Source organism: Aulonocara stuartgranti (assembly GCF_965226115.1).
Source record: "Aulonocara stuartgranti genome assembly, chromosome: 8".
In the NCBI taxonomy this organism is placed as follows: domain Eukaryota; kingdom Metazoa; phylum Chordata; class Actinopteri; order Cichliformes; family Cichlidae; genus Aulonocara; species Aulonocara stuartgranti.
The window spans coordinates 18529908-18554799 of record NC_138959.1 but is presented as its reverse complement, the minus strand read 5'-3'; the positions used below and the strand labels follow the sequence as shown (position 1 = coordinate 18554799).

At 42.4% G+C, this 24892-nt stretch overlaps 2 protein-coding genes across 8 annotated transcripts in view; one reads left to right on the top strand and one right to left on the bottom strand.

Moving 5' to 3' along the window:
* The window catches only part of LOC309712957 (myosin phosphatase Rho interacting protein), a 54317-nt gene extending 40934 nt beyond the window's left edge, over positions 1-13383 (top strand). For 5 of the 6 annotated variants that reach the window (XM_082544190.1, XM_082544191.1, XM_082544194.1 and 2 more), the window contains 11 exons: positions 642-1377; positions 2381-2497; positions 3247-6954; positions 8785-8932; positions 9022-9127; positions 9339-9498; positions 9585-9692; positions 9768-9854; positions 9924-10086; positions 10496-10581; positions 12088-13383. In XM_082544190.1, coding sequence (XP_082400316.1) covers positions 642-1377; positions 2381-2497; positions 3247-6954; positions 8785-8932; positions 9022-9127; positions 9339-9498; positions 9585-9692; positions 9768-9854; positions 9924-10086; positions 10496-10581; positions 12088-12159 — 5491 coding nt within the window. In that variant the 3' untranslated portion in view covers positions 12160-13383. Of the gene's footprint in view, positions 1-641; positions 1378-2380; positions 2498-3246; positions 6955-8784; positions 8933-9021; positions 9128-9338; positions 9499-9584; positions 9693-9767; positions 9855-9923; positions 10087-10495; positions 10582-10698; positions 10774-12087 lie in introns of those variants that run through there. The other variant, XM_082544193.1, reaches the window with a different exon arrangement.
* Positions 13384-16668: 3285 nt separating this feature from the next.
* Positions 16669-23602, bottom strand: prr35 (proline rich 35). Of its 2 annotated transcripts, XM_082543177.1 has the most exons (4): positions 22909-23602; positions 22370-22403; positions 18875-20436; positions 16669-18774 (listed from the first exon to the last, which is right to left on the bottom strand). In XM_082543177.1, the coding sequence occupies exons 3-4, from the start codon at positions 20266-20268 to the stop codon at positions 17961-17963; spliced, it is 2208 nt and encodes a 735-aa protein (XP_082399303.1). In that variant the 5' UTR covers positions 20269-20436; positions 22370-22403; positions 22909-23602; the 3' UTR covers positions 16669-17960. The 2 variants fall into 2 exon arrangements, with proteins under 2 accessions (XP_082399303.1, XP_082399302.1); XM_082543176.1 differs by lacking the exon at positions 22909-23602 and having other exon boundaries at positions 22370-22670.
* Between the last annotated feature and the right edge of the window lie 1290 nt (positions 23603-24892).

Here is a 24892-nt window from a genome sequence, read left to right as displayed (position 1 = left end):
GCCAACTACAAGGTGTACGTTACAAGGTTGAGCTAACAAAACAATGTCCCGTACCAACGTATGCTAATGCAGGAAGGTACTGTAGATGTGCGAAGGTCTGTACGGGCTAACGTAAATTCTCAGTTTTCTGACACAGGACCTCTTTTGTGTATTTAGTTTTGTTGTTCCTGCCCCAGATACATTTGGCCAGTGAGCAGACTGAACATTCTCACGACGTTTGTAGTGACACATTTTGGTTTGCTTAGAGTTCACTTAGATTTTTTTTTCTGCGTGAAAACAAACCCAGTGTTTCATGTGGAAAAGCTACACGTTTACAAATTCAGATCACAGTAAAAGAACCATAGGTGGGAAGACGCCCTCAGACTTGGATTTAGATCAAATTTTTAAATATGTTTTTATATTTTTGGTGGTTTGTTTGTGAATCGGGTAGTTAAATGTCACGGTTTACCTCATTGGGCCCTGCAGAAACCCTGGAATGCACAGTTAATCGAAGCTAGAAAACCTGAAATCTTATGTTGTTGTTTCGTCCAGCAAAGCTTTATGTAACAGCAGCTTGAGCAAATTCGAATGCAGAAGTTCATCCAGTTATCTTTGAATTGACTTTATATATGTTTTGTTTTTTTGTGCTTTGGTTTGTTCAGATCACTCCCTGATGAGAAGATAAAATCTCAGGTGATGTTGGACCCTGATCCAAGCCATAATCCAGAAATCCCTAAGTCTGATGGGCAGAGGCAGCCATCTGGTAACAATGCCTCTGCCCCTGCCTCTGAGCCACGCAAAAGCAGAGTTCGTGAGCGCAGACGAGAGGGCCGCTCAAAAACTTTCGACTGGACTGAGTTCAAAATGGAACGGAAGGAAAAGCCCGTAAAAGAACAAGCAGACACAGTTGACCTCAGCTCATCGTTCTCCACAACCTCCTCCTACTGTTCTGCCTCCTCTTCTCCCTCCTCCTTGGCGTCATCTCCAGTCTCTTCTTCCTCCCTCCAAACCTCATCTGCATCAGCTGCTCACCCACCTTCAATTACAGAAGAAGCAGAAAAGGAGAACGTTAATGGGGGAACTAGCAGTACAGCTCGCACACCAAATACTGTTACTGTAACGGTGATTTCAACGCTAAATGCTACATCACCAGTACAGCAACCAACACCTGGAATCCAAGAGCAAGGAAAGATGGAAGTGGATCACCCTGCTGCCATTAGTCCAGCCAGTGAAGACAAAGACAGCAGAAGCTCAGATGTTCAGGATGAGATTGAGCAGCGATGGCATCAAGTGGAGACAACACCATTAAGGGAAGAGAAGCAAGTACCGATCACCACTGCCTTAGGAAACTCTGAGAGACTGCCAGCGCATGAGCTTGCTGCTCTGCTAGACAAAGAGGTGAGCGTAACCAGCGTGGGTTATATCATTAAGATTTCTCCTCACCCTGAACCTGTTTTTTCCTTCACACTGTCAACAGCTGCTTGCTCATGTCGGGGTCGTCTCATTGTTGGGGTTTTCTCTGTATTATTGCAGGGTCAATTTAAAGTGCTTTGAGGTGACAGTTGTGATTTGATGCCATATAAATAAAATTAAATAGTTTGTTTTTGGACAATTAGGCATGTCTAGTTCTTGAGATTTTTTTCATTTTCAGATTCAATAGGAAGTTTCATACTGGACACAACATTAAAGTCTCAGCTTTAATTTGACATCAGTACTATATAGTACTATCTTACCCTACACTTGAAATGTATCCACAGTTTTAGAAGGCTTCAGAAATGACTTTTTTAATATTTTTCTATCTTTTCTGAGATCTTTGCACTCGTAGACCATCAAAGATGATTAATCAGAGGAAATAATATTTAAATATTTGGCTACTTGCCTGTTTGTTCATGGGGTAGGAATTACTTTTTAGGAGTGGATTTGGTTATTTGCTGAGTCTCTGCATGTCATGCCTTGAAATGGATCATGCTGCAGTTGCTGTTGTGCAACATTTTATGGTTTGCTGTCACAGAAATGAGCAGCTACATCAAAACAAGAAGTTTTTTCCTGCCTCCATCCATTTGTTAAGCTGTTCCTACTGTGTGTTTTTTATCATTCATTTTTAAGCAAATTTGTTTGGTGTGATCAGGCTAATTGAAGGAATTCATTCCAGCCTTGCATGTTGTTTTACGTGTTGCACTTGGTAAGCCACCTGGTGATGAGAAATGCTATACTGTATATGATCTCCTTTATTCCATTAAAAAAGTATTATAATACTTTTATTAAAAAGAATTGTCAACCTAAAAAGGTAAAAAATGCTGAACTGTCCAAATGTTTTCAGTTATATATATTTTTTGGTTATATTTATTTTATAACAACACCCTGTGCTATTTGTTCATTACCTCTTTGCCTCTCTTGACAGTTGGGACAGAAGCAGAAGGAGCTGGACCAACTGCAGAAGCAGAACAACCTCTTAAAGGAGCAACTAGAAAATGCGCTAGTGAGAGAGCAAAGTGCCAGGGAGGGCTATGTACTGCAGGTAGCTGCACTCTTTATATATCCCGCAACCTTATTTTTCTTTTAAATTGATACCACAACATGAATTAACTTAAAGAAATGTTGTGGTAGAGCGGTGTTAAGAATTACAAAGTGAAAGTATGTACTGTACTAACAGGTGTGTGGGTGCTTATTCTCTGATATTGCTATGCGTGGTTGTGGTTTTCTTAGCATGAGATTTTCACTAACTGTTTTTTGATGGAGTTTCACATCTCATGGGAAAGTAACTGATTTGATCTGATGTGCTCAAGGTAAGAAAGAGGATCAATAAGCCTCACGCTGTGCTTTTTCCCTCTGCATGTGTCCTTTCGCAGCTTGATTTCTGCATGCTTTGTGTTTCTGAATAAGTGTGTGATTAATGCCTCTTTTCTTTTTTTCTTTCTTTCTTTTTTTTTTTTTTTACATTAAACACTTTTAGGTCATACCATGAAATCACATTATGTTTGGTCATGTTGTATTCTTTTAAATCACCATATTGATCACCCATTTTTTGGTTAATTGTTTTTTTTTTGGGGGGGGGGGGGGGGTGTTTGAAGGTGACTTCATCTAAACCTTTCTGTTTTCAAGTCACCTCTGAAAAAGCACAGTAGAAGCTTGAGGGAAAATTTACTTTCCTAAAAAAAAGAGAAGTTATTTTCTTCCTGGTTATCCCCGAGATGTGGCTCTCTGTATTTAGTAGAGGGGAAAGTAACGTGATGATATTAATGAAACTATCTCATCAATCTTTTCAAGAGCGCAACACCTCCTACGTCTTCACCGCACAGAGTGCCATGGCAACACTTGCACAGGCTTAATCAAGATTTACAGGGTGAACTGGAGTCCCAGAAGCGCAAGCAGGACCTTGCACAGCAACAGATCCGGACATTGAAGAGAAGCTACACCGAAGCCCAGGATGCCGTAGAGCGCCACGAGTCCGATATTCAGGCTTTGCAGTCTAAACTTGCATCTGCAATGGCGGAAATTTTAGCAAGTGAACAGGCTGTGGCCCGGATGCGGAATGAGCTCAGGCTAGAGCAGGAGCGCTCAAAAGAACACGAAGAAGAATACAGTCATAGTGAGGCTACCCTACGAGCCCAGCTGAAGGACAGTGAAGACAGACTCCGTGAAGTAGAAGCTAACCTCCTGGAGAGAAACCAGGCCCTCAGGCAGCTGGAGCGCCAGCAGGCACTGCAGCGAGACCACGTGAGGGAGATACAGAGGTTGCAGGAGAAGCTGCAAGAAGTGACTGCTCGACTAACTGCTACAGAAGAGGGTCAGGCGCTGAAAGACGAGCGCCTTAAGCAGGAACAGCATAGCATGCAAGAGAGTCATGAAAGAGAGAGACAGAATCTGTGCAAAAGATTAGCTGAAGCTGAAACTGCACACAAGAAAGTAGAGGACAGGCTGTTCGAGGCTGAGCAGCAGGTAGAGGCCTTGTTAAGGGGTAGGCGGGCCTCAGGAGGTACAGAATGCAAGCAGGAAATGCTGAAGTTGCAAGAAGAGCTGGCTCAAAAGGCTGACATGGTTGAGTCACTGAAGGAAAGTGTCCGTAGACTGGAAGAAGAAAAAGGACATCTTACGTGTCGTTGTCAGGAACTCATCAACCAGATTGCTGAAGCAGACCGTGAAGTGAACAAGCTTCGCTCTCGCCTGGAAACAGAAGAAGCAGATTACTACACCTTGGAGCATTCATATGAGAGGGCTACCCAAGAGTTTCAGAAAATGAGCCAGTTCCTTAGAGAAAAAGAGGAGGAGGTCCGGCAGACTAAGGAGATGTACGAGAGACTGATGGAACGCAAGGAGGAGGACCTAAAAGAAGCACTTATTAAAATGACTGCACTTGGCAACAGCTTAGAGGAAACTGAGCTGAAGCTGCAAGCCAAGGAGGAGCTTCTCTGTCAAATGACTCAAAGCCTCTTGGACAAAGTTGAGCCTTGTAATGCTGAGAAGGATCTGCAAGCCAAGCTTGTGGTTGCAGAGGACCGCATTGCAGAGCTGGAGCAGCACCTCAATGCCCTACAGCTGGGGTATGCTAATCTACACATGGAAAGGCAGCAAATCCCAGAACAGAGTGAGGAGGAAAGAACATCACCCTCCTCGTTATCAAACGCAGAGCTTTCTTTAGACAATACATCCACAACAGAGAGCTCCCCAGACGATAAGGAGTCTCAAGCTAAGAGACCAAGGATACGTTTTTCGAGTATTCAGTGTCAAAAATATGTCAATTTCGAGGTCCTGGACACTAGTCAAAAAATGAATCAGGATGTAGCTGAAGACATTGAGTTAACTGAAGGAACAGCTACTCCTGACTTCACAGCCCCACATGCTAATGACCCAGAGAAGTTTATCTCTATCATACATGCTCTTGAAACAAAACTGCTCGCCACAGAAGATAAGCTAAGAAACCTAACACAAAATCTGGATAGGCAACGATCCACCCAAGCAGAGGACTTGTCCGATATAGATTTAAAGATCGGCGAAAAGGATTCTTGCCCAGAGAAAGAGACTAGTGATGCAAGTGGTATACAGAGTAGTGCTGGCATTAAGCATTGTACCAATGCCCTTGTATGTGTGGAAAATGGTCGAGAAAAAGTTAGGGCTATTCTCAGTGGCTCACATGAAACAGATACACAGCTGCACTCATTGTGTGAGATAGAGAAGGATTTGTTCAATGCATCGCTGTACCTTCAACGGGGACAAAAGATGTTGGAAGAGCAATCACCAGCTTTCCATCCAAATCAAACCCCAGAGACTGTAGATAAAGAGGCAATGCACCTTTTTGCCAAAACTTTGTCCTTTGAGGCGATGGTTTTGAACAAGATGGCTTTGTTAATACAAACGTCAAAGTCTGACCTCCTGCAGGCTCTTACTGAGATCTGGGAGGACATTGAGCACATTAAAAGGAGTGACAAAGATTGCTTGGCTGTAGTTTATGCCGATGTCTTGACCAGGAAGCTGATTTTAGAAAGTGGGTTCTGGAAAGAACTTGAGAAAGCAGAGACGGATGTTGCTAAATCCAAAGAGGGTGGTGTATTAGATGATGTAGATGTTGATGCCAAAGTTGCCTTCAACAACTTCATTAAAGCAGAATTGGCCTACTCAATTCAAAATCTTAAGCTTTGCTATGAGGAGAAATTCAAAATACTTAAAAGGGAGCTAGCTGTAGCTCATAAAAACCTCTATGAAAGGGAAATGGCTTTGAAAGCAATTATTGAAGCCTCTAAAAGGCCTGATTTGAAAACTGTCATAAAAGAAGTCAAAAACAACTTTGGATTCAACAAACAAAAGCTGGCGGACATTCACCCTCCCGAGCTTGCTCCGTACATGGAGCAGATCGAAATAGAAGGAGCTAGAGACTTGGCTGAGGAAATCGTAGACAGACACTTGGCTGGTGAAATGCCCTCCTGTGGCATTGACTCTGTTGAATCACTGCAAAATGCTCATGAAAGCCTGGCTAATGAACTTCAAAGACAAGCAGCGATCCTCCACAAGTATGCCCAAGAACTAGAAAGTGGCGAAAGCAATCCTGGACTGTCTAAAATGATCCGATCTCTTCTAGGACACCAAACTTCACATATTTTCACAAGTACCTCTCTTTGTATGCGTGAAGCCCTCACCCAGGCTCAAGTGGCATATGTGGCATGTAGGTTACGGGCCATGCATGAACAAGATTTAGGCTATTGTAAACAGACCAGTCAAACTATGGATGATCTCGTGCAGCAGCATGCACGCAGTGTCACAGCAATCCAAGAAAAATATGAAGAGTCTTTACAAGAGGAGTGCCGGAACTTCAAGCAAATGGTGGAATCTCTCCAGAAGGAAAATCAGACACTTAAGAGTGAGATTAGCAAACGTGTGAATCAGCTCTCGCAGCAGCAGCAGCAAGTGGTCTTCTTAGAGAAAGAGTTTCAGAAAGAGACGGAAGACCTGAAGCAGAAGCATCAAAGGGAGCTGAGCCGAGCAGAACAAGGCTGTGCCTCAACAGAGCTGGCCCTCATGGAAGCAGCAGCTGACAGTCAACAAAAGTTAGAGGTTCTGCTAGCAGACATGGACACAATGGAGGAGAGGCACGAGAGTCATGTGAGGAAGCTCGAGGAGCAGTTTGAAATGAGGGTTTGCGAGCTCCAGCATATCCACAAGGACAACATCGAAAAGTTACGTTCAGAGTATGTGGAGAACATTCAGAGTCTCAAAGATCACCGATCTTACGATCAAAACCCTGAGGTCACACAGCCACCTCCTTATGAGGAGGCCGCTACGCCAATGGAAGAGGAAGAGCAGGGAAAAGGAGACGATGTACAGCACATATCAGAGGTCGACTCCATGGTGGTTCTGAAAGACCGCATTCAAGAACTGGAGACTCAGATGAATAATATGAGGGACGAACTGGAGAACAAACACCTTGAAGGAGATGTGGCCAGCCTGAGAGAGAAATACCAGAGAGACTTTGAAAGCCTCAAGGTTTTTGCTCTTTCATTTTACCATTTTAGTGAATAAACCCTTTTTAAGGGAGAGAGATCAGTAGTTATTATAGCCAAAGAAGAATTAACTTTGATTCTTTGATTTCTAATCCTCAGTAACTGGTGATTCGAGTAACTGAGGATTAGGAATTGGGAAATGGTGTGATTTGAGACGAGTGAAACATGTTTAAATTGAACAGTTACATCATCTGTGGGCTGTAGCATGATTGTAACTGGAGCTTTAAAGGATGTCCTGAACTCCTAGGTGATAAATCATAACCACCGTGGTAACTGTAGACTGTATATAAAGCATGGAAATAGGCTCTAGGCCAAACCCCTTAGATCTCTAACGAACTGGACCAATGAAACTTCCCTTTATGTCAGTGTAAAGAAGTTTAACTACACATTTAATATCCCTGAGATATCTTTATATAAGTAAAATAAGCATATTTTCCACAATTTGTCTGTTCTTTTACATCATATAGAAAAGCTGCTGTGTTAAAAGAAAGAAATCTTTCAGCACAACTCTTTGGGCTGAAGTTGTAAGAAATAAATGTGTAAAATGACACAAAGTTCTGGTAGCTCATTACCCAGACTCCCCTGTAATTGTAAAGCAGAAAGTTTTTAATGGTACGGAAAATTGTGTCTTTATAAAATAGTTGCTTCAGTGTAAAAAATAAAAAATACAACAAAAAACAAACATATGTCTATAGTAGATGGAGGAGGGAGAATTTTTTCTGTCATTTAATTCTTTGGCTATTACTTAATTACTTTGGTATGGTATGAATGGCCAAAGGCAGGCTTTTATCACTGATGAGCTGTGACACTTATGAATATGCAGCTAAAAGTCCAAAATTTATGTACTCTTTCATATTTTCCAAAGCCATCCAGTGAGGCAGATTGCTGGGCCAATTCTGGCCTTTGGGCCTTATGTTTGACGCTGCTGCTTTAGGTTTTAAAACTGATGAAGTGTCTTAAATGTGCAATATTTCCAATGAACAGCAGGAGGCGACGACTTTGGTTTACATATAGAAGTCCTCAGGAAACACATTCGTAATGAGTTAATGGCCTCAGCATATTGAATACAACAGGACCTTATTGTATTTTTTATGTAAGTTAAAAATCTTGTTGGCCATCTGAGTCGGAGCTTCAAAAGCTTGCTCGATGAATGACATCAGTAGGTCGTCCATCTTTTATATACAGTCTCTGCTAATGAAAGTGTTGCTAATTAATAGACTAATAGAACTAGTCTGTTAATTAGACTAATAGCCTATACAAGACTGTTAAATTGATAAAATTTTAGAATTATGTTTCTAAAATGTTTTATATCTATCTCAATCTATACAGACATATAGATATAAACTATGGGTTTGTTGTCTCAGGAAGGTTCTGATCTTTCGGTATTCTTCAAATCCTGCTGATCAGCTGGGGACATCCTTTTTTGTTTCAAACAAAGAAGCAAAGCAACCAATAGCAGGTTGTCTTGAGTCCTTTCTGACACAAATTGTATTTCAGTTTACTTTAAATACTCATTTGGGCATCAGTAATCACACCATTTCCCACTTTCACAATAAAGTAGCCTATCAGAGTAAGAGTCTATCAGTATAAACTGCAGCTTGGCTGGCCTAGAATCTCTGCTTTACTCGCTCTGTTACTAACATAGACAATTTCTACTTCTAAAAGTCTTGCATGGCCTCTATCACTGATTTTTGCATGTAGTCGAGTGAGTTATAGATAATTTACTAAATCTGTAGTCAAAAATAAAAATGTAGCTGCAGTGAATGCATAATTCTTTTCGCAACGACAGATTGTTGACTTTTTCTTCCACTAGGCCACATGTGAGCGTGGCTTTGCCGCAATGGAGGAGACACACCAGAAGGTGATCGAAGACCTCCAGAGGCAGCATCAGAGGGAGATTTCCAAGCTCATGGAAGAGCGAGAGAGGCTATTGGCTGAGGAGACGGCTGCCACGATTGCTGGTAAAGAAAGGGTCTCATCGCTCGTAGCTGCTGTGCTTTGATGACTGTCATACAGTGACTTGATATATGTGCTCTGTTTTTTAATGTAGCTATTGAAGCTATGAAGAATGCGCACAAGGAGGAACTGGAAAAAACCCAGCGCTCCCAAATAAGCGGACTGAACTCTGACATTGATGAACTACGCTTACAATACGAGTATGTTTTACAAGGGGAAACCTAAACTTTGCATCCAGTGTATTTACTATATCAGTTGGGTGTCAACATTTAATCTTGACTGGGGCCTAAAAACTGTACTGATGTCTTGCAGTTGCTTTTGGGGGAAAAACAGTTTTATTATATGATGAAAGAAGCTTCTGCGCTGTGAAAAACACAAATGCATGTTGACACTGATTATCTGACTGTGTAGGGAGGAGCTGCAGTCCATCCAGAGAGAACTGGAGGTGCTGTCAGAGCAGTACTCTCAGAAATGTCTAGAGAACGCTCACCTGGCTCAGGCGCTGGAGGCCGAGAGGCAGGCCCTCAGGCAGTGTCAGAGAGAGAACCAGGAACTAAATGCACACAACCAGGTCAGACTCCGCAATCCTGCACACGTACTGTGAATACAAACCTGTTTTTGTCCACAGGTTTGAATACGTCTCTATTTTTCTAACAGGAATTAAATAACCGGCTGACTGTAGAGATCTCTCGGATGCGCTCCTGTTTTAGTGGGGAAACCGCTCACTCATCACTTTCCCAGGGCAAAGATGTGTATGAACTGGAGGTATGTTTAAACGAACACACACAGACGCTCAACTCATGTTGCTCTACACCCTAAGTGCCTCTCCCTGTCTTGTAGGTATTGTTACGAATAAAGGAGTCGGAGATCCAGTATCTCAAACAAGAAATCCACTCTCTGAAAGACGAGCTACAGTCTGCTTTAAGGGTAAGCACATCTCCCTGAGAGTGATTTAAAAATCTGAGGCCGTATATTCATCCCCAATCATTTTACCAGGACAAGAAATATGCCACAGACAAATATAAGGACATCTACACAGAACTCAGCATTGTAAAAGCAAAAGCAGACTGCGACATCAGCAAACTGAAGGAGAAGTTGCTCATTGCCACAGAAGCTTTAGGTGAGAGGACTGTCGATGGAACAGTTACATCTGGATATGGTGAGTAGAAAATGCTCAATTTGACTTTAATCTTTGTTCTTTTTAGTTCCCATTTATATCCAGATATCCGTGAAGTCTACTAACATGGCAACAACCAAAGGCTGAGCAAAGCTGTGTTTATTATAAATATGTTACAACTATCCAACCAGCCACCTTTAGTGCCACCCGGGGATTGTCTCTTTTTGGATTGCTGTTGGTTTGAACTGGGAAAAAATGCCTTCAATCCTCGAAATGTTTTTAACATTGTTTTGCTATCTTTATCCTTCCTGAGAAAGATGCGTCTTCCTCTTGGTAAAGTTAGGGAAAAATTTTTAAGATTACCACTTAAATGCGAACAGATGCTGTCGGTTATATATTTTTTGAAGAAGCATCACCACTGTTAATAATAGGGTCTTTATTGTGTTTTTAGATATCATGAAGTCCAAAAGTAACCCAGATTTCATGAAAAAAGAACAGTCGGCGAGCTCCAGGCATTCACGAGGTTTAAGGTCAAAGGTGAGTGTTTGCCGTGTCGTTTGTTGCTTCTGTGGTAGAAACGTGTTCAGAGTCGGTCAGAGGTCATGTTTTACTGGAAGTGCTTCAAGTGTTTCATCTGTCTGTTTTATCCGTCAGTCTGTCACCGAGCAGGTCTCATGGGATAGCTGACACTCCCATTGTGGGGTGATCCCCTCCCAACCCCCGCCCCAACATATGCTGTAGGTATAATGTGATAGACAAACAGCATGCCCTCCATGCCTACCTACCTAACTATGCATGATTTCATCTCCCCTCTGACCCCAAACTCTTTCTTTTGGCTCCACCGTGAGCAATCGAAATATGATATTTCAGCTGAATATCAGAGGTGTGAGGGTGTTACTCATCAAAAGATTTTTAGTTAGAGTCCTCTCCTCCTGCGACTGCAGAAACGGTTAAAAGATGAAAAGAAACTGTAGCGCTTTCACATCAATGAAGTACTGAGCTGTGCTGGGTTCTCACTGTGAGGACTCCCAACTGTCTTTTGTTTTTGTTCTGTGTCGTTTTTCTTTATTTAAAAATGTTTTTTACATTAACAGTTTTTTGTTTGTGGCTGTTTGAATCCTCTGTTTTGGTGTTGTGCATACTCTTACGGTACTGTGCAAAAGTCTTGAGTCACCTCCTCATGTCTTCATTTTGCTTCCGAGGAGCCAGATGTTCAGTTGTTTAATTATATTGTGGTCTTGACCAATAATTTTTCAGGCTTTCTGGGTCCTTGTCCCCAGTTCCTGACTATTTTCAGATGAGTGTTTTCCTGTTTTTAAGCCACTCAACACTGACTTGAATCATTAAAGTACAAAAGAAGGCACCTAACTCAAGGATTTAACCAGTTTGGTTTACACATAACTTGAAAAAAATGTGTTTTTGCTATTTCTTTAGTTAAAAGCCCAACAAATGCCAAGATAACATAGTTGGACAGGCATAACAAATATTCTTACGTCAATAAGAGAAACTGTCTCAGCTTGGTGTGCAGCGAGTCCTTAAATGTGATTGAAATGGATAGAGAACAAAAAAAGGACAAAATCCAGCCGAGACCTGACACAGATGAGATATATTTGAAGGTTCATAAGAACTTTGCTTTCATGAAGCCATTGTTAACTGAGAACTTTACCTGAAGACTAGTTAAAGAAAACAGAGGAAAGCTTGGCTAAAAGTTTGAGCTGTGTTGCAGAGTAAAGGTGGTGATATCATTTTTCCAAGCAGAATATAAATAAATAAGGGCCGGCTCAAGACTTTTTCTCTGTACTGCATTTATGTGGCATGACCATATCCATTTATATTTTTCCTGTACGTCGTGTGTTTTAACCTTTTAAATTAAAGTGTGTCGAGCAGAACACATCTGGGATTAGAAGCTGTGACTGTTTTGTTGTTTCTGACTTTGTGGGTTTTTTTTCCTTTGCGTCTGTGTGTGTTTGTGTGTTCGCTCTTTTCTGCCCACATGCGCATTATTGCCTCATAACAGTAAATGACTTTGTTTGTCTTTAACAGAGCCTGAAAGAGGGACTCACCGTGCAGGAGCGCATGAAGCTTTTTGAGGCAAAAGATTCCAGAAAGATTTAACCTGAAAAGTTTTTTGCTTTTTTTTTTTTTTTCTTCTCTATTGTTCTTTTTTTTTTTTACGCTTGCCGTGCCATCATGGGCTGAAGATGTTGGGGTGGCATCTGAGATCAAGGACTTTAATCTATCTGTTCTAAGCCTCTTTCATGTTTTAGCTCGATCTTGTCTCTTATTTTAATTCTTAAAGTACATACACTTACGATCAGGCCAAGTTGGAGTCGTGTCAAACGCGCTGTGAGAGAGATTCGATTACAGCTTTTCTGTTGATCCTCCAAAATGCCAAAACTGACAGCAATACATAATATGAATAATATATAAATATAAATATATCCCAATATTGAATTAAGTATCTGCTGTATTTTATTATTGTAATAGTGTCTATATCTAATAATTTTTAACGTGCTTAATGTTGCACCAGTTCTCCTGTACATAACTACTGGACACATGTAGACTATGGTTTGCTATTATTGTTGGGGCATCTGCTGTACTATTTGATTGATATTGGAAAACAATGTGATGCTTACCTTGGTATGATGTATGAGTGTTTTATAAAACGGTGTGTCTGTGTGTGGAAGTGGGGGGGGTGAGATTGCACTTACCTTTTGACTACTTGAGGAGGCTTGTTTTTATTCGTCTCAGAATCGGTGTAGTGACTTCCAGTCGATTTATTGCAGTGCAACCAAACATGCTGACTCGCGTCGCATTAGGTGACCAGCCGTGATTTGTTAGCGATACAGGAATTTATTTCAAATATCTTAAATTCTGACTTTGTGTTTGCTTCAGTGTGAGAATTATCATCTCCTTAAACCTGAACCTGTTTTTTGGATTTGCATGATCACGTTGCCTCCTTTTCCTACTCTTTGCTTTAGTGTGGCGCTCTAGACAATTATAAGCTTTGCTTTGCAAGTCCTACTGTTGAGATGCTGAGATTGAGATGTTTTACTGTAAGCGGCAGTCTTGAAGCACTTGGCCCAGTCCCTGACCTCTTACTGAAATCTAGTCGTGCCTCAAACTGAGTGAAGAATATAGACATCCATGAAACCTGTGCAGCTATGGATACACACTGTATAGTATTCAAACCACGCCTTGTGTATATAAATATATGCCACACGGAAGACTTCTGTGTTTTGTTTTAAACTTGTACCTTGCTCTCTAGCTCTATAAGAAATATATATGAATATTTTTTATTTTAATTTGAATGTATAACGTCAAATAAATGAAGTGTTTAAAAAATCTGTGGCTTGTATTTTTCTTTTTACAGACTTGGGATTCAGCAGTTTGTGCACCCATTCCTTACACAATTCTTCGTTAATTTATTATTTAGCTGTAAGGTGTGAGTCTGTTGTAAAGGCTCACCTTCTAGCACATTCACTTCACCAGATGCACCTTGTTTCTTTTCCTCACCTTTGATTGGGTGTGGTGCTTGGCCTTAATTGCACTCACCTGTCACACATTATATGTCACACAGTATATAAGGACTGCACTCACCTACCCCTCACTCTTTCTTCACTTCCACATGGGGCGGCAGCTGAAGTGAGTTTCTCTTTGAGTCTCCTGAGTTCATGTATCATTTTGAGTTACTTAAATCATACTTTGTCCTTTTTAGAGAGAGCAGTCCATGTGTGTCTTTCTTTCCTTCCTTCTTTGCCTTATTGATTTGAGTTGAGAATAAAAGGAGAACCCTGTGAATAATTCTGAATCAGATGGCTGCTTTTTCTTATTCTAACCAGATGAGCCCATGATGCTGATTGCTTCAGCCCTGAACCTTCCTTCCTTCAAAACAGAGTCTGTGGTGGAAGGACCTACTCACTGGACACTTGAATAAGTCCACCTTTCCAGTACCAGGTTGGACTCACTGATTGCCTTCAGAGCTGCCTTTAATTCTTTTGTAGATTCAACAATGTGCTGGAAATGTTCCTCTGAGATTTTGGTCCATATTAACATGAAGGCTTCACACAGTTTCCATGGTGATATCCCAAAGGTGCTCTATTAGATTGACATCTGCTGACTGGAGGCCTTTTGAGTACAGAACACTGAGCTTTGTGCCATAGTGCGTTACTCAGATAGGTACACTGTGGTCATAAAGGGATGGACATGGTCAGTAACGGTACTCGGGTAAGCTGTGTTGCTTAAATGATGCTCAGTTGGTTCTAAGGAGTCCCACATTTCCTGAGAAAATATTGCTTTCCAGTCTTCAGTATTACCATTCTGATATTTGGCATCAAGAAGGTATTTTTACTCAGAGCTCACTGATAGTTTCTCGTTTTCAGTCTCTGAAGAGATGTTTGTTGGGAACCTCAGCCTGTCTGCCACCAACAGCCATGCCACATTCAGAGTCACTTAAATCACTTCTTTTTCCCACTCTGATGCTCACGAGGTTTTCTTGACCATGTCTACATCCCTAAATGCCCAGAGTCAGTATCACAACAGTCAGGATGTTCTGTGCTACCAGTGCCTGGAGGCGGCTGCTGTACAGAACAAAGCTGGTCAGATGTCTAAACTCAGACCCACTTCAGTCTAGGTATGTAGTGGGTAAACTGATTTATTTGTTGAATGAGTAGTGAGCAAAGGTGAACAGAAAAGCAGAGAATATTGACTACCTTAGATTTTCTAGGTCCTGGAAGGAGCCTTGTTCAATAAAGTCGAGGATGTTTAATCGGAGGCTGAGCTCTGTTATCTTCAACAGTTTACTGAGAGACCTCTTGGTTGCTTGGTTCAGCAGGCTGAGCTGTGGGTGGAGCTGGGTGAGGGCACTGAATGCTTTTGACTCATCTGCAACTTGAAAAATAAACTGGCACCAGTCTCTTCAGAGGGATGAACCACTTATGGTCAGTGTTGTGGATTTTGTTCTTATCAAAGCTAAATAAAACCGGGAGGTTATGCAGGCCTTTGACTATGTCCTGATGAGCGGTGAGATTATTTCGATTCAGGGTTTTGAGAACCCTCAAACATAGTACTGGTGGGATTTAGCCTGAGTGTGTTCCCCTTACCCAGTGACAACTGAGCCACATCTCCAAGATTTGCATCCGGAATAATAACCACTTCCAGGGATTACGTTCCACGAACCTGGAGTTGGGTTCAGATAACTTGGATCCTTTTCAAGTTAACCGGTTTCAAATTAGATTCAGACAAAACTTAAAGTGCAAGAGATGCTACAAAAACAAAGAAATGCAACATTGCATGAGCTACACATACATATACTTATTATTTTACAGAGATTTCTTCATAAACAAAGAAAAAAGCCCCAGGAGAACTTCTGGATGTTATTTACTAAGAGATTGAGATACCTAAGAGTTGAAGAACCTCCAACCTCTTCACAGCTGAATGACTTGAGCATGTTGAGAGACAAATCAAGTTTCTGAACCACAGGAAGGATCAGAAGGAGGGTTCATAGGTGAGCACTTGCATCGTAGTGGATGTGTGAGATGTTGTTGGTTTAGAACATCCAGGATGTCCAGGTCTCTGAATTCTCCACCTTTTAGAGAAACTAACTGGTTCTAGCTCTGCTCCAGGTGTTTCAGCCTAAGCGATTCACCTGGGATCTCTGATCTTGTTCTTCTACAAGTTGATTGTAGTTTGTTGTCAGGGAGGATGCTAACAAGATCACAGAGGTTAACAGAGTCACGGTTTGGCCACCACAGGACTTCTGTCTGGGCATTTAAAGCCAAGAGTACAGCAGGCTGAGGTGCTGAGCAGAAGCACAACAGCTCACAGCATCTTGACATCACAGCTGCTTCAAGACTGCAGTGAGGTCAGGCCTGAGAAATCTGAAGGTGCAGCAAGCTTTATTGGCTCCAACAGCTAAACACGAACGGATGTTCATCACTATGAGAGAGCTTTTCTTTGCATTCTTGTTGTCACGTACAAACTAGTCAGTGATGTAGTCAGTGGCTGATCTGTGATGATGGTAACGCACTTTTATCTTGTGGCTGATGTCTGAGGAAATATAACCCACGTCGTGCAAAAGATCACCCCGGTGAGTTTCTGCCTTTTCATTCATTCGTGTTGTTTTCCTTTGTATTGTCAGCACTAACCCCAGGGATGCTCATCTGGCTTTGTCCACTTGAGGGCGCTATCATCTTGGCTCTTACTGTTCCCGAAACAAGAAAGAAAAAACACCCAAACAGGCTACAGACGCATGTTTTTCTAAGAAGCATCCAGATTATTTAATTTCACAGGGGTGGATTTTTTTCTGGATGCTTTTGCAGAAATTTTCTGTAAATTAAAGGGATTTTTTTTCCAGCCAAGGAGAAAATCTACAAATCAAAGATTTATATTATTCTTTCATTTTCTCCTTCTACTACTCTTAGTAATACAAACTACCTTGCACTGATAAAGACTTTCAGCACCTTCATTCGACCCTATATAATCATTGCCTCTGGTTTAATAATCTATTCATTATTATTATTATTATTATTATTATCATTATTATTATTATTATGTATTTATGGGGATTTCTTTAACTATTTGTTTTTTTTCTGATGTTCATAGGAGAGATATAAATCTAGTCTAAATTTCTTTATATGTATAACAACAATAAAAAACTATTCTATTCTAATTATAAGAATAAGACCTAAAATAGATAGAAGAAGAGGACTGTTGTTTTTCATCTTGTTAGTTAGTGCAATGACAAATCATACAGTTTCCATGCACCCATCGCCTTCTGCTTATCCACTTCAGCCACCTTTCCCAGCTGCCATAGGGTGAAGGCCGGGCGGGTCGGCTGTCTGTTGCAGAAAACGAAAACATAAATTCAAAGCTTATTGTTCTTTCTTTAGCAGGAAAAAAACGTGTGATATTGCAGGGACTAAATGTTGAATTTGCTGTTAAAATGAGCGGACAGTCATTTTTGGCCTGACCTCTTGAGGTCGAACATCCAGCGGTGGCTCTTCTGGTCGTGGCAGCTGACCTTTGCTGCTGCGTCTGGAGTGTGATGGTGGTGACGGGGCTAAAAGACGTGGGGCAGCCCTGCTCTCTGCGTCAGTCCTCGGGGGAGACAGGTCTCAAGTTTAGTTTATGTGGAGGTCGGCCCCGCAGCCAACCTTAGTAGTCGCACAGGTAACCCAGCCGATGGGCTTTGGCTTTAGGAGCTGCTTCACCTTTAGGACAACGTAGGCAAATTCAGGTCACGGTGCCTCTTTGGATCTATTTGTCTTTTTTTTTCTCCCCTGTTTTTCTTTCTATCGATAAAGACTACAATGATAGCATTTGGCTTTGTGATTGCTCACCGTGCAGCAAAATGTTCAAATTAGTACCTTTTCTTTGCAAATATTGATTAAAATCTTCCCATTTTTCATTATTTTATGTGTCTTAACCCCTATTTTGCTCTGTTTTTGAAAAGAATGGATGTGTTTGTGTGTGTAATCCATTTTATTTTCAGCCCAACACGACATCATCCATATAAAAACATTAGCCTTTAAAACATTTTACATTAATTACATTTATTTTCAGTACAATATTTACAAATCAGCTCAGAGGATTATCTCTTGTCATGATCATTAATGTGCACAATTGTTTAAATTCGCCTGTTAAAAAAAAAAAAAAAAAAAAAAAAAATGCTGATGTAACATTTTTAAAATGTCTAAACGTCCTTTAGTGTATCAGAAAAAAAATCCTCCAGATTTTTCAGTCATTCTCTGTTTACTTTATACGGTGCAAAATGTTTCTGTGAACAACTGAGAAACACAGCGACTTTTTTTTTCCAGCTGATGAAAGTCTGAGGCATGCCAGTAACCAAAAACAAAACTACACGTGAACCGCTGGATGGGTTCTGTTATATTACAGCCAGAGGAACAAGCAGAGTTTCAGTTGTCGGTAGCTGTTAAAGGGCTTGGAGGACAGTGGGTTTCGAGTCGCTGTATGGATGGGGGTCTCTTTGGGGGTTTGGCAGAGGAGGAGATGTCGGTGAACACTACTGATCGGCCGTCGGGGCAGAGCAGGACGCTGGAGTCGGCCTCACACTTGGTGGTTCTGCTTGCCCACAGAGCCTCAGCAGGACTGGGCCTCAGGCCAAGGCCACCAGGAGACAGGACCTCTGTGTTCACCACTGACGCCTGACTCATCTTGATCAGCATGTCCAGCGACTGTTTACGACTCTCAAGTGAAGCCCTTATCACCTTCCTCGCGCTCTCGTCCTCCTCGTCCTCTCTTCTCTCTATGAGCTCCTCGTCCTCCTCCTCTGTCTCAGTTGCGTTTTCCTTAAGACCCCCATCTTCCCTCCTGCTCTGATCGCCAATCGACTCCGTCGAGTCCCTCTTTACTGACAGGTCGAGAGGCCCATCGCTCTGCCGAGCTGTTCGCTCCAAAGCCTGGTGAATGTGAGAAAGCTCGCTGCGGATTTTGTTAAGGTGCTCCCAGAGATGTCTCTGGGCAGGAAGGTCTTCCTTCTCTAGGTGGGAGATTTTGCGCTCGGCCTCGTGGTACTCCTGCAGCGCCTTGGAGAGGTCACCGAGCAGAGCAGCGACTGACTCAGACGCCCCGATTGTCCTGGCGGCAGCTGAGTCCTGGCTGTTGGGTCTTCCACAGGTTGAGAGAGAAGATGTTTCGCTGGTGGGGCTGGTGAGAGGATCGTTGTACCACAGCTCAGTGGGCCGACCTTGAACATGAGCATCCTGCAAACTAAGAAAGAGTGAAAGAAAAGAGTTAAATAAATACTCCTAAGAGGTCTACACCACAACTACTACCAATTTTATTACAAAAACAGTTCTGAGCTGTTTACCTGTCCGAAGAGAAGAGAAGTTTGTCTGTCCCCACATTAAGAGTCGATGCAGTTTGAATATTTTTCAGAAGGTCTAAAGTCAAGCCCAAGTTTGGCTTCTTCTCCGCAGGGGCCTCTTGGTTTCTTAAAGGAGCTCCTGCCCTCTTCAGACCCCAGCTTGCTCTGCCTTCCTTGGCTGCAGCCTGCAGTTTATCCCCCAGCCTGTAGCCCTGATCAGGGGAGTCTCTCTGAGGTGACACCCAGCCAGCGGGAGTGATGGTAGATCCCGGCCTCACAGCAGGCACTTTCCACAGATTGACTTTGGGCTGGAAACTGGACAGAGGACTTGCTTCTAGAGTGTTTGTTGATGTCTTGAGAGGCTTGCTGGTGTCGGTCTGACTGGATGCCTGTCCGAATGTGTGCTCGCACAGGAAGGGGTAGTATAGTCGAGGGGGGATGAGAGTTCGATCTGCGTGTGCGCTGGAAGCTGGGTGTATCAGCTGAGCGGCCGAGGCCAGGAAGGGGAGCTGGGCGAGCTGTGCGTGGGTCTGGGCTGTGACACCGGAGGCTGCGGTGGGAATAGCTGAGTTCATGTAGGAGAAAAGGCCAGGGCTGATAGGATAACCTACCCCAAGCACTGAAAGGTTAAGCCCAGTGGGGTCCTGGTAATCCACCAGGTTTGGTGGTGGGGGGTAACAGGGGATTGAATTATTTACTCGAGGCTGAGGACCTTCAGCTTTGGCTTTAGTGTGGCTGGATGCCAGCAGCCGCCACTGCTCCGACAGTAACCCGGGAGCTGTTAGGCATGTCTTTGATAGCTTATAATGTCTCAGTTGGGCCTCTACCTCCACAGAGCGGGCTCGTAAAAACTGATCTTCGAGAGAGAGCATGTCATCGAGCTCTGAATCTGGCTGTTTTGTTTTCTTCCTAGTGCTTTCTGCTGCTTCACCTCTGTCGCTATCACCGGAGCTTTCTTTGATCAGCCCAGCGATCTCTACCCCCTCTCCTCGTCCCTCTTCATCTTCTGGTCCCTGGCTGTCTCTGCCCTCGCCATCCTCCTCTGCAGACCTCCTCTGACCCTGCCTTTCCTCAGTGCGAATCACCTGCTCTAGCTCATCCTTTCCGGGAGCGTGCAGGCCATGGGCCTGCTGAAAGGGCCGGAGCTGCTCTGGGTGCAGGATGTTGCCCTTTTTATACGGCCAATCTGACTCTATAAGCAGGGACAGAGAGTTCTTGCACAGGCTGTACTTCATATGGTTGTACAGGTGAGACTTCTCCATGCAGGTGAAGGGGCACTGGAAGCACTTGTAGTTGTAGGGTTTGCCCCACGGTCGGGGGATGTAGTGAGGCTTCTTCGGCTTGCGCTCCTTGTGTTTGCTGGCTGACGTGACTTTGCAGGTGTCATCCTTGGACATGGTTGAGTCTTGATATTTCTAAAGAGCGTGTGATTTAAATTTTGACAATTCAAGCTAGACTTTGAGATATTTCTTCAGAGTACATTTCATTTGTTGTGAGGTTTTCCTTAATTTTGCGAGTAGGTGGCGATGAAGAAGAGCATCATCTTGGTCAAATTGCAGCTGTACCTGTGAAATAAACAAGAGAGTGGATCGTGAATGAAAGCACAGACTGTATATATGATGTTTTGTTCTCTGCGAGTCAGAAGGAGGGATGCGGTTTTCATTTCTGTAAGAAAACAAACTATGAGAGGTAAAGTTCTGCGTGCACTGAAGGGTGATTTATGCCATTATGCACATATGTGTATTATGAGAGAACATTTGTTTTCTGCCCAAGCCGAGGGTTGCCACTAACCTAACTGCAGGGAGGCCCACGCTGCTCTGTTCTCACTGTACCTGCCACTACTCATTAGTTCCAGTGCAGTACCAGGCACTAGCAGGGCCCAGGGCTGGGGGCAAAGAGGGCTGTCACGGGGGACTCTGCACCTGTGCAGTGGGGTCTCACAGCATTCACAGCCCTGCTTGAGTTCTGGGGCCAGGCCCTCGAAGGCCGGCTACAGGCACCGCACGGCCATGCCTGGGATTGCACAGTGCTGGTACGCGAAGGAGAGAAGTTGGGGGTTTGAGGCCCGATTCCTAATGAGAGCCTGGCATCATGCCTATAGGGCGTCATTAGTGCCAGGACTGGGATCTGGGTCAGGACACGGTGCATAGGTTCCACTGCCTCGACTTACCAGCTCTACATTTAGACTGGGGTCATACTTGTTAGGCAATATTAGCAGGGATTATAATAGGTAGCATTTAATTGAATTGAATTTCCTTCTGATTGGAAAATATCAAAATATACATATATTTATTTACAGTTAGACATGTCTTACAAAAGAAGCCAACAAAACCTTTAAACCTGAGCACCTTTAAATATTATTACTGAGCTTTTACACTACTTTTAAACATTATGCTTTGTTTTATGAATAAACAGGCAGATTTATTGATTAATTTTATTTTTAATTTTCTTCTGCATGTGTTAAGCAGGCTTGTCTTTTGGATTTAAGAACAAATAGTCCCTTTAGAATTTTTTTTTCCCTTATTCCACTCTCTCTTTTTTTGCTCCTCTTCATCTTTTGTTATTTCATTAGTTCAAAATTTAGTTTAATTAACACCACTTCATTCCAATCCTTTCAGATAAATTCAAAAACATTTTTTCCCCATCTGTGAAATTGCAGAAACTTTGTGATCTCTTTGTACTGCGAGCGAAGCCATTGGGTGAAGCCTGCAGTGAAAAAGAAGATGCAAGCAGGCTAGTGCTCAGTTTAAAACACTCTGCTTTGGGGGCTTTTATTTTGCCGTTTTTTCCTCGGGACTCTCAAAGATGAAAGTCTACGTAAAGTTCAGGGTCCATGCTGAGGAAAAAAGAAACTTCACAAACTCTTTTTTCTTTAATGCACGGATCTCTTCCAAGACTAGAAACAAAGGAGAGCCAAGCAAACACAGGTGACGGCGTGGATCATCATCTGTGAGACCATGAGACGAAGGCTAACAAAGGATGGCTGCTGCTCACCACTTTCCCAACTGGACCCCCAGAACTGGCCCGTTAGTGGATGACCATTTGACTGGCTCACTTGTCCGCCCCGGGGGTCTGACCTGAGCTTTGGGCTCATAATGGAGTCTAACAGCTGCTGCTGCGAGCCAATCAATAAAAATCATTTTTACAGTAGATTTTTTTTTTTTCCCCCCTCTTCTGGTCACCGCTATCCGCTCTCCTCTCACTGACTGCGCTCTTTGGCCCCCCCGCTGCCCATATCTGAACCCTGTGGTCTTGTTTTAAGCTTTTAGGGACTATGATCAAACAAGCTTAACAGCTTGAACATCTATTGTTGCAATTAAGGAGGCTCACCACACTAAAAGCTTTGACAAGTTACATGCTACAGCAACCACACCGCTGACAGCAGAAAGGGACTTGGTTATTTTTTTAATGCACAGGAAGTCGATGCACGCAAAGACTGCAGGGGAAATTATTTTTAAGCTCTCGTGTTTAATAAATTCATTAAGTTTAATACTTTACCTAAGATGATAGCCCGGGTGAGCTGTCACTCCCTCTGAGAAAAAGTTCAAAAAAAAAAAAAAGAAGACAAGAAAATTTTTATGTTGACTTTCTTCTATGATTTAAAAAAACATGAATTTCTGTAAATTTACAAATCAAGTAATATTGATATATTTGCATTTAATTTTTTTAACCAAATTTAATAGAAATTAAAATGATGAATTAAAATAAGCTGACAATAATTCATTATAACACCACAGAAATGTATCTATCCAGTAATATTAAAATACATACATATATATAAAAGATTCTCATTTTAAATCAAAATAGTAATGTAGTTTAATTAAATCTATAAATAATGACATCAAAGCTCACTTTTTTTCAAAATTAAAAAAAACAAAGGCATGCAGCAGGACATAAAACAGCATCAAACATTTCTGCCCTGCAAACAAAAGCAGCATTTAAACAGGCCTCTGCTTAACTTCCCTCTAAAATATCGCTCAGCCTTCACAAACAAACCTTGCTTCTTAAAGGAAAGGAGGAAACGTATTCATTCATACCTAAAGTGAGGTCCCGGTGTGGCTGTCTGTCACTCCTCTGCAGCGGCAGGGCAGCGCGTCCCGCTCAAATGGGAGCGCAGGAGCGAGTGTGGAGATATATATTGACTGGGAGCATTACCCCGAGGCGCTACAATACAGCAGCTTCCCCCCCCCCTCTCTACCCTGTTTGCTTCCCCCCTCTCCACCTCTCTGGATTGTCAAGTGTGGTCTCCACCTTGCAGTCAGAATGCAATATAACAATTTACACAATGCTGGCAAAGGTTAGGTTAGTGATGGCTTCTTGTTACAACATAACAGAGGACAGAGGGGGTTAAATCCTCCATAACTGATACGTAATACTAAGAAGACTGACTTCTAAGGCTGACTCTGGATATTCAGTATTTTATTATGTTGGATTATGAGAAAAAGCTCTTATGAATGAACTATTTTTAGGCTTTTTACTTAAACATTGTTTAAGCTTCCTTGATTCTAATATCTGTGGTTTTAATTATAAGCCTTTAATTTTTAATAATCAAAAGTTACCAGAAAATATTCCTTCTTTTCATCTTATCTTGTGTATACTAAGCATTAAAGTCCACAGTGGAGGTAAAGGTGTGTATTGTGGAGTGGTTAGTGGCTGTTTCCGCATCACCCGTCTTTACCTCCATCACCAGCTTCTTTTAAGGAACCTGTGCTGAGGATGATCAGTGCAGCGTGTCGGGGAACGGGTGGTGTGAGCTACAGCATCTCATCCACAAACAGTGACTTAGACATGACGCTTGCGTGCACATATTCCCAGTTTAATAAAAGCCGTGTACACAGTGTACTCCTTTTATGTATTCCAGAGTAGGATGTTTGCAGTATTTTCCAGGTGAGAGATATGCTGACATGATTTGGGTTTTCAGAGCAGCCTCTGGGCATGTATACAGTACATTTAGATTTGCCTGTTTTGGGTCAGGTTTGTCCACCAGTTTGCATTCTCACCTCAAAAGTCTCCACTTCTACAGGAGCTGGTTATCAACAGGTTTTTGGATATGCAAAAATACTGCCGGCTCAAACCTTTTCAAGAGCTTTTACAGCTTCGAATTCATGTCTGTGCATGTAAACGCGGACATTCTCACTCCTCTCCTAAATCTAATCCCAGTTTCTCAGTCTCCTCTCTTCACCCCTTTTTCATTCTCCCTCCTCCATCCATCCCTGACTCTCGTAGCCTGTGGCGGGCTTTGGGTCGACTTCAGGTTCTTCATTTCTCTCTTCGGGCTGGGTGGGAAGCATGCACGCAAGCCCCTTTGAGAAATGTCAGTGTCCGTGTGCCGGGAAAGTCGGGGGCCCTTCACGAGCCATCGGGCCTGCTGTCACACAGAGACGGCCAAATGGAGACTGACAGGCCACTCCATAGAGCCTAACCATCTGTACCAAATGTGACAGCAGGGGAAAGAGGATGTCTGGTAAATCAGGAGGAACGACAGGAGTGCACTGTGACACGAGGAGGAACTAGAGAAGGAAGAGAAGCAGGAGAAACAAAGATCCCTCACTTCTTAGTGTGGCCACGTGGGAGCAGATGTCAGGGTTTTTTCTTGTTTTTTCCCAGAGAGTAAGGAAGCATTTCACTCCAACTGCAGGAACACTTCGGACAAAGTGTCAGTTTCTCCTGTTAAGTTCAAATGTGCAGAACGAGAATTGTCTCCTTCCTCTTCATTTCACTCAGTGTCTTATTAGCATCTCACTGACTTTCTTTTTTTAAAAGAGGTTTAAATGCTTCACCTTTGCATGAGTGTATAATAAATGTTGCATGCAAAATTACTCAGAATAAAGGTAACAGGACAGAAAAGGGGATTTTTTTATTTACCAAAGGGTCTAAACTTTCAGTGTTTTACTAGTGTGATATAAGAGTAAGAATAATTAAATCGAGGCGATTGTAATACTCTATTGTTAATAAATTCATCAATACTTGTGCAGTAGAGTCATAAACACTCCTAAACTTGTGAAAATCCTTCCTAGAAGA